Source organism: Pyxicephalus adspersus, chromosome 12, assembly GCF_032062135.1.
Source record: "Pyxicephalus adspersus chromosome 12, UCB_Pads_2.0, whole genome shotgun sequence".
NCBI classification, from domain to species: Eukaryota; Metazoa; Chordata; class Amphibia; order Anura; family Pyxicephalidae; genus Pyxicephalus; species Pyxicephalus adspersus.
In genome coordinates this window covers 80,150-89,975 of record NC_092869.1, presented here as the reverse complement: position 1 = coordinate 89,975, position 9,826 = coordinate 80,150, and the positions used below count along the sequence as shown (strand labels likewise).

General features: G+C 42.8%; 1 protein-coding gene across 1 annotated transcript in view; it reads right to left on the bottom strand.

Moving 5' to 3' along the window:
• Positions 1–9,826, bottom strand: part of ARHGAP30 (Rho GTPase activating protein 30) — an 18,648-nt gene that overhangs the window by 6,623 nt on the left and 2,199 nt on the right. Inside the window, exons 2-8 of the mRNA XM_072429021.1 lie at positions 5,875–5,977; positions 5,622–5,766; positions 5,066–5,148; positions 4,606–4,713; positions 4,248–4,369; positions 3,932–4,088; positions 3,073–3,173 (exon numbers count right to left, since the gene is read on the bottom strand). Of these exons, the coding sequence (XP_072285122.1) occupies positions 3,073–3,173; positions 3,932–4,088; positions 4,248–4,369; positions 4,606–4,713; positions 5,066–5,148; positions 5,622–5,766; positions 5,875–5,977 (819 nt within the window). The remainder of the gene's footprint in view (positions 1–3,072; positions 3,174–3,931; positions 4,089–4,247; positions 4,370–4,605; positions 4,714–5,065; positions 5,149–5,621; positions 5,767–5,874; positions 5,978–9,826) is intronic.

Sequence of the window (9,826 nt, the reverse complement as noted above, 5' to 3'; positions counted from 1 at the left end):
AGTATTAGAACCTTGTAGAAGATTCAAAAGGGGTGCTGGAGTATTAGAACCTTGTAGAAGATCCAAAAGGGGTGCTGCAGTATTGGAACCTTGTAGAGGGTCCACAGGGGGTGCTGCAGTATTAGAACCTTGTAAACGATACATAGGGGGGCGTTGCAGTATCCAAACTTTGTAGAGGACCCACAGGGGGCGCTGCAGTATTGGAAATATGTGGAGAGCCCTCAGTGGGGTACTACTGGAACAGCAGCAGTATTAGAACTTTGTAGAGGTTCAAAAGGCAGCACTGCAGTATCTGACCCCTATGGAAGAAGGTCCATAGGGGTCGGCCCAGTATACAGAAGGCAATGCAGTATTCATACTGATGTGGATACTTGTTAAGATTCAGAAGACCTTATTGTCTTCCATGGCAGCAGACATTCTGTAAAATTGAATCACTGAAAGCATCAAAACTCGTTTGATAAGGTCAGAAATTGAAAGTGGAGTGACTGCTGGTGGAAGATTGAAGGAGGGATCTGCTGAGACATAATACCTGCAATATGACTGCTGAGTGATGGGAAAGCTGTGCAGTTGTTGGCACAGGATCCTGGGTGGGTGGTCGGGGTGTTTGGTTAGTTTCATGGAGGTTTGGGCCGGTGGAATAGGTGTTAAGAATGGTAAGATAGAAGATCTGAGTTGTAATTATTCCGCAACAGGCATAAAACCCAATTATCAGCCAAATATTTCCTAAATGAAGGAAAGAGGTTTTTAGATGACACTTTCAGAATTATGTTTTGAAAGCAATGTAATAAACTTAAATGTAATAACAATGAAAGAAACGTATTAACTGGAAATGTAATGACAATGTGTCACGCAGGGAGAGACAGGACCTCTAGGGGGCGCTATGGCTTGCACAGATGTGGTGTGAGCCCTGAGAAGGGCCAAAGTGCAGAGTCTAAGCAGTAACCAGGTTTTCTCCGGAGCCTCTGATGGTGAGGACGTTGCGCCACTGGTTACTGCCCGGTGGCAGTCCTTGGGCACACCAAGGTGGGAAAACCTGGTATTAAATTACAAAGCAGAAGGATAGTCAAGGAAGACCGGGGTTGAAGCAGGCAGCAAGCAAGAGAGGTCAGGTCACACGCCAGGGGTCCAGAAGACAGACACCAGTGACACAGGAGCAACTGTGGACACGGGGAACACAGGAGACACTAAAAGCAAAAGGAGGTGGCAGGTGACACAGAGATATCCACAGGCAGACAGGTACAGCACATGGGAGTTGGCTGGGAACCAACAGACTGGACAACGAGGGGTTATCGCAAGAGCTGGACACAGGAATTAGCCAACAAGTGGACAGGAACTAGCTCACAGAACTAGGGGCTCAGCACCAATGGAGACACGTTGCACGAACACTGAGTGTGAGCCAGGGCTGGTCCAGAGGCTAATTTCTGATTGGCCAGTGGAGTGGGCGGAATTGATAAAGCCTGGAAACAGAGGCACGCCCAGCGTCAGAACTGCCCGCATGCGCAGGAGAGAGGTGTCTGCTCTTTAGTGAGGAACAGGTAAGTGTGACACAATGAAAACAATGTAATAACTTGAAATGTAATTACAATGGAAGAAATCATTATCAAGACGAAAGAAAGCTGGGGTTTAAGAGGCAAACTGTAAATTTTCTATAGGTAGTAAGTTATATTATAAATCATATAACACATATATACAATGCAATACAAGAATACAATTAGATAAAAAACCAATAGAGAATACCAAAACCAATACATTTAGTCCGGTCCCTTTGGCCAAGGCAAAGGGGAAGTGTTATGGGACTGTTGCTCTACACATAATGGCCTTGATTTATCATAGCTATCCAAGGCTGGAGAGAATACACTTTCATCAGTGAAGCTGGGTGATCCAACAAACCTGGAATGGATCTGGTCCAGGATTCAAAACATATGCTAACAAATAGCTAACAACTTTTAGGAAATCCATTCCAGGTTTGCTGGATTACCCAGCTTCACTGATGAAAGCGTATTCTCTCCAGCCTTTGGGAACTTTAAAGAATCAAGGCCACTGTATCTCTATGCAGGTAAGTATTGGTGGTTGGCTGTGTGGCGTCCCGACATGTTTCGCCTTTGTAGGCTTCTTCAGGGGACCCCTTGAAGCCACCAATGGTAGCTAGACATGAAAATAATAATAATTGTGTAAGTACATTATTGATCATGAGATGTATTTGAGATGGTAACAGTGTATTCTTTTACATGTCAACATGAAAAACTAATATTAAGGTATGAAGAGTTCTGATAATAATAATGAAATTTGATTATCATATACATCTCTTACTATTCTCTACAACACACTATGATCAATATTGTACTTACACAATTATTATTTTCATGTCTAGCTACCTTTGGTGGCTTCAAAGGGTCCCCTGAAGAAGCCTTCAAGGGCGAAACACGTCGGGACGCCGCACAGCCAACCACCAATACTTACCTGCATAGAGATACATTATGTGTAGGGCAACAGTCCCCTAACGATTCCCCTTTGGCTTGGCCAAGGGGACCGGACTAAATTTGTGCTGTATTGGTTTTTTTATCTAACTGTATTCTTGTGTTGTATTGTATATATGTATGTTATATGATTTATAATATAACTTACTTACTACCTATAGAAAATTTACAGTTTGCCTCTTAAACCCCAGCTTTATTTTTTGTCTTGATAACTATATGTTTCCCTCTGGGGCAGGCATCATACACATATATAATACTTTAGGATCAGTAGTTCCCACCTTATCTTTTACTATGGAGAAATGTAATAACTTTTATAATAATAACCATGGAGAAATGTAATAACTTCTCCTGGTTGGTGAAAACTTTTTGCCTTGTGTGATATGTGAGAATGAAGGGCCCATACCCCGGCTGCAGCTGTGCCTGAACATTATTACACCGTGGGTTGTGGTATTTGCGTTGACTTTTTTGTATGTCTTCATACATTTTTTATATTTCTGTTGGGCATAACAAGAATATTTTCTACAAATCTTTATTACCTCATTTAGAAAGCAAATATATGATAAATAATGTAAATAGGACGTGGAAGGAGCCAAACCTTTATCATCCTGCTTTGTTGACTTGCGCTTGGAGTCATTATTTGATCGGCCAAGGTTAAAGATGGATTTCCATTTCTTGGCTTTTAAAGAGCCCTTTCTCCTGCAAACAGTCAGCAAGTTTTATTAATATTATTATTATTATTATTAATATTATTATTGTTATATCATTCCCAATGTAGTAAAGTTCAATCTCTTGTCAGCAGTTTCTTGATATGAGAATTGTTAGTGAAATGTATGTACCTGTGAGAAAACAATGCATTCAGAACCCTTAGCAATGCTTTATGCTGTAGGATGATGTGGGGTTAAGGTAGTTATGTGAATTATAAAGTAACACAAACTCTAGGGCCCTTGGTCCCCATGTTCTTCCCCTGATACATACATGTAACAAGAATGGTCAGCGTTCACTATATTACATGCAGATTGTTATTGGCCTCATTATTAAAGACTTTTATAAGGTAGCAAACAATTTATTCTTATATATCTTTACTAATATCCATGCAACGGTGACAATATTGAGTTAAATTTTATATTTATATGAACAATATTATGTTGGTGCCTATTGCTCAGAGGTGTGGCTGCAGCCATCTTACTTTGGATAAATGTTGATTTAAATTAGCTTTATATCTGTCTACATACACATATGTCCACATAAAATTGGGAATGAATCCTCGATTGGGTGAAAAACAAGACGAAATGCACCAAGCTTCCACTGAAGTCTGAAAGAATAATTTGTAATGTTGGCACAGGTGTGAGGAGCAGCAACCAATAGTAAGTGGAATCATAATGAAAGGTGGTTAGAGCAGCTGACAATGTAAAGGTTCCAGGTTATATTTACAGAAATCTAATATGGAGACTTACTTGGGATCAGAGAACTCAATGATGGTGTGGTATGGTCGTATCTGCGGAGGGCCATCTCCGTGGTTTAACATGCTCGGTAGGTTGTATGACAAAGAGCGAAAATAGTCTTCAGGAACACAAGTTGGCCAGACCATTGATGATGTGCTATTCATGTTTCCTGTTCACAAACACAGAATTATTATTTCCTATAATATTGAAGAGCATGGGCCAAGTAAAGTGAGGGAGACATTACAAGGTTTGGAAAGATAACTTCAAGGAAAGAATGGTCTTCATATTCCATAATCCAAAACAATGACATTACCATCTGTATACTCACCATCAGCATTGCCAAATAACTGCTCCACATGGGTCAGAATAAATTCCACAACAATGGACTGAACCCGGACCTCCATGAATGCTGCAGTACCATTAAACCCGGATGATTCAATATCCTTGGACCTGCACAGTAATGACAATCAATAGATGAATTGGTCCAGTCCGATGTGATTTTTATCTCAGAAATAACATTATTCCCACAGTGATAAAAGACGTGTGCAATAATACAGCTAAATCCGAGGTCTTTCTACAATACGTATATGGAGGCTTTTCCTGAGTTTAGGCCTGGTACAGTCTCCGTGGACAGGGAGCCTTATCATACAAGGTGAGCTACACTTGGACATGCCGCTCTTTCTTACCTCAGCAGATTTGGTGCCCATACAATGGCCAGGTTCCTGGTGTGCATATTAGTTTGTGAGCTGAATGAAGCGACGTGGATCAGATGTTTCATGAGATACTCCAAAGTCCTGTTAGAAACACATAAAATAATTTGTTTAGTTGGAGGAAGACTAACACAGAGTTCATCATTTTATAATAAGCTAATTTATTAGGTTCTTATCTTTCAGCAGCATAATTAATGACACAACCCAACCATGGAAGACCATGGAAATGCCATTACTGGGCAAACATCCAGACAGCAATCACCCATTTGAGGAATCCTTTCTGTTACATAAATTGCTGTACAATTGGGCACTGATCAGATACCTGTAAGTGTAAGGTTCAGTGTACCTGACATTGTATATATTGAAGAACACTTCCCAACATTGGAACTTTTCCAATTATCAAGGAGACAGAATGTGGGTAAGATTTGGACTGTACCTGTAATGGGGAAGTGGAAGCTCCTTCAACACATCTCTGATCTTTATTAAACGTTGTTCTTCCAGTTGTATGGCCACCGCATCCTTCAGTAGAATATAAAGAGATGTTTTGTTACTGGCTTTAAAGAAATAGACTTAATTGTCTATAGTTAGGGGCTACAAGTTACAACACCTATCATTTTTCTGCCATTGAGGGGTATCAGGTCAGAAAGTTGGGAAATCTATTTAATGCAATTACATTTTCATTTAAAGGTTCCATAATCTATAGTAGCCACATTTAGAGCTTTGGGACTGCGTAATACATGATTCTGTGCATTGCTCCCTACCTCCTATGCACCACTGTTTGTATGTGCAGGGCCCCTAAAAAAGGTAGAGTTGGATAATAAGAACCCAGATCAATTTTACAGACTCAGGAATATTTAGAAGATGGGGACACGGGAAGACATAGTGGATTTTGGAAGCCTAACCCTAAAGGTGAGCATTGCCTTGCTTTGTTGGTTATGTGTGACTGAACATTGTAATAACAGTGTGTGATTGGAAAATTGTGAAATACTCACAGCAAACTTGTCATACAGTTGGTAGGTAAGCAGCGGGTTGGGCAGTTCTCGGAAGTAAGCTTTGCATAGGGAGCTGACGCAATGGACGTCCTGTAGGTAGAGACTCTTGTTTAGGTCAGGAGGCCGCTCTAAGTCAAACTCTTGTCTGTAGGAAAGCATGTTATGTTGGTAAAGATTGTACAGTCAATGGAAAACTCATGTCACAGTATTCTATAAATGAATATTCTCACTAGCATTCATCTTCAGGACTCACCGTAATTTCTGTACATTGGAGGAAATGCCACACAGCCTATAGATCCCATCCACAATGCCATGTTCCTCAACAAATTCTGTGCAGCTCTTCAAAACCTGAGGAACTGATCAGCACCAATGTTAGTACTGGAAAAATAGAAACACTCTGCAATCTTTCTGTCATATGTCTCTGACCCTGAAATCAGACCTTGGAAGTGTCTTCTCTGCTTCCCCGGGGATTAGAACTGCATTTATATTTATTGCTCCTCTAGGCCCGCTAGCTTGTGCTGCCCCCTTCCCAACGATAGCCTTTGATGCTGACACCCACAAAACACACATGAAAGCAATTACACAAGAATATAAGAGAAAGAAAAGAGAGGAAGAGAGAGGAGAGAGAGAGAGAGATGGAGAGAGAGAGAGAGAGAGAGAGAGAGAGAGAGAAGGAGAGAGAGAGAGAGAGGGAGAGAAAAGAGAAAGGGAAAAGAGAGAGTGGGGGGAGAAAATGAGAAACAGAGAGAGACAGAAAGTGGGGAATAGGGATGAGCGAGAAGGAGAGAGATAGATAGAGAGGGGGAGAGAGAGAGAGGTAAAGAAAAAAGATATGGAGGGAGGGAAGGAGGGAGGGAAGGAGGGAGAAAGGGAGAGGGGAGAAGAAGGTTTCCAGACGAAGAATGAAATGGAGTATTACCCTGCATAGATTTCTGCGCTGTATGTGATCTCAGTAAAATCACTTTGTGCTTCATGTTACGGTAAATTCTGTAAATCCTGCAGCAAGTTCTAGTTTTTATTTTTTTTTGGTACCTTTATCTAAGTAGTGGACTTTTCAGATGCCTGTGACCTTGTTCTGTCAGTTATTAGTTGTCCCAGTAAAAGCTCTGTGTCGTCTATTTTATTGGCATTCTAAATGTTTGTAATCAGTCTGGTCAAACTGCCTACAACCCCAGTGCTTGTCCTCCTGGATGGTTATGACTGCAATTGTACTCTTTCAGGGAGCCTGAAAACTCATGGTGGATATTCTAGGTGCCTATGATCCCAATACTAGTCCCAAATACTGGCTTTGGTCTCATTGATGGCTTTTCCAGGTGCCTTCAGATAACCATGACCCTGGTGTATGTCCATGAAGTGCCAATCATCCAATGCTAGCATTCTAGGTAACTGTGATCCCATGTCAGTCATTCCTGGTGCCCGTGACCCCATTTTCAATCAATCCTGGTGCCTCTGAACCCAAATCAGCAATTTCTGTTGCCTGTGAACCAATATCAGTAATTCTGGATGCATTTGACCCCAATGTCAGACATTCCTGGTTGGTCCTTATAAACCCATGTCAGTCATTCCTGGTGCCTTTGAACTCATGTCAGCCTTTTCTGGTGACTGTGACCCCATGTCAGTCATTCCTGGTCCCTGTAATCCCATGTCAGTCATTCCTGGTACCTGTAACCCAATATTAGTAATTATTGGTGCCTTTGAACCCATTTCGGTCATTCCTGTGCTTGTGACCCCATGTCAGCCATTCCTGATGCCTTTGAATTAATGTAAACCATTTGTGGTGACTGTGACTCCATCAGTCATTTCTGGTACCTGTAAATGCCATGTCAGTCATTTCTGGTGCCTGTGACCCCATGTCAATGACACCTTGTGCTTGTGAACCCATTTCAGCCATTTTTTCGGCCTGTGAACCAATGTCAGACATTCCTGGTGCTTGTGACCCCATGCCAATCACTCCGGGTGCCCGTGACCCCATGTCAGTTATTCCAGGTACCTTTGAACCCAAGTCAGTCATTCCTGGTGCCTGTGAATACATGTCAGCCACTTTCTGTGCCTTTGAACAAATGTCAGTTGTCCCTGGTGCCTGTGAAGAAATGTCAGTCATTCCTGCTGCTTGTGGCCCTCATGTCAGTCATTCCTGCTGCTTGTGGCCCTCATGTCAGTCATTTCTGGTGCTTGTGGCCCTCATGTCAGTCATTTCTGGTGCCTGTGAATCTATGTCAGGCATTCCTGGTTCCTGTGACCCCCTGTCAGTCATCCCTAGTGATTGTGACCCCATGTCAGTGAGCATGTGAGTCATTGCTGGTGCCTGTGAATCCATGTCAATCATTCTTGATGTCTGTGAACCTAAGTGAGTCATTCCTGTTGCCTGGGACTTCATGTCAGTAATTCCTGATGCCTTTGAACCCATGTCAGTGATCCCTGGTGCCTGTGAACCAATGTCAGCCATTCCTGGTGTATGTGAACTTATGTCAGTCACTCCTGGTGCCTGTGACCCCATATCAGTTATTCCTGGTGCCTTTGAACCCATGTCAGCCATTTATGGTGATTGTGACCCCATGTCAGTCACTACTGGTACCTGTGAACCCATGCCAGTCATTCTTGGTGCCTGTGACCCCATGTTAATCATTTCTGGTGCCTGTGAACTCATGTCAGTCATTCCTGGTGCCTGTGAACTTATGTGAATCATTCCTGGTGTTTGTGAACCCATGTCAGTCATCCCTGGGACCTTTAAACCCATGTCAGTCATTTCTTGTGCCTTTAAACCAATGTCAGTCATTCATGGTACCTGTGTACTCATGTCAGTAATTCTTGGTGCTTGTCACCCCATGTCAGTCACTCCTGGTACCTGTGACCCCATGTCAGTCATTCCTGGTGCCTGTGACCCCATGTCAGTCATTCCTGGTACCTGTTAGCACATGTCAGTCACTCCTGGTGCCCGTGAACCCATGTCAGTGATCCCTGGTGCCTGTGAACCCGTTTCAGTCATTCCGTGTTCCCGTGAGCCAATGTCTGTCATTCTGAGTGCCTTTGACCCCATGTCAGTCATTCCTGGTCCCTTTGAACCCATTCCAGCCATTTCTTGTGCATGTAAACCAATGTCAGTCATTCCTGGTACCTGTGTACTCATGTCAGTCATTCCTGGTGCTTGTGACCCCATGTCAGTCATTCATGGTGACTGTCACCCTATGTCAGTCATTCCTGGTGCCTGTGACCACATGTCAGTCATTCCTGGTGCTTGTGACCCCATGTCAGTCATTCCTGGTGCCTGTAAACCCATGTCAGCCGTTTCAGTTGCCTTCGAACCAATGCCAGCCACTCCGAGTGCCTTTGACCCCATGTCAGTCAATCCTGGTGCCTGTGGATCCATTACAATCATTCCTGGTGTCAGTCATTCCAGAAACACAAAAATTTGCCACAGGAGACAAGACTAAGATGCGTCCTGGGGGAAAGTCTAGTACCATATCCTGTCAAAAGCAGAATATGGATTCCTGTGCTCTCTCTAGGGCCCAACCCGCTTTCCAACTCATAGTGTCAATGAGGACTGACCCACGCAGCTTGTCACTGTGGAGAATAAAGAGACTGAACAATTGTGAAACTTCCCACAGACTTCCTGTGCTGAGTACAGAAGAGTGCACAACATATCTCCCCTTTAATTTGTACAATGAGTATTCATGGTGGAGTGCACAACATATCTCCACCCTGGAGTGTACAATGTATATTTATGGTGGAGTGCAACAACCTCCTACCCCGTTGTGTACCTTGTGTTTTTATGGGGAAGTGCACAACATATCTCCATCCCCATGTGTACAATCTGTATTCATTGTAGAGTGCATCTTTCACTCCGGTGTATTCGATGATCATTGTACATCACAAACATCGGGCTCTACAGGAAACCTAAAGCCCGGGACAATTCTTGTCATACCCTCAAGTGTATGATGACTATTTTAAATCACAAACATTGGGGTCTACAGGAATCCTAAAGCCAGCAACAATGGTTGTCATACCCCTGTGTGTATGATGATCATTGTACATTACAAACATTGGGATCTACAGGCAACCTAAAGCCAGGAACAATTGTTGTCATACCCCTGTGTGTACAATGATCATTGTACATCCCAAACATCGGGGTCTACATGAAACCTAAAGCAAGGAACAATTGTTGTCAGACCCCTGTGTGTATGATGATCATTGTACATCACAAACAT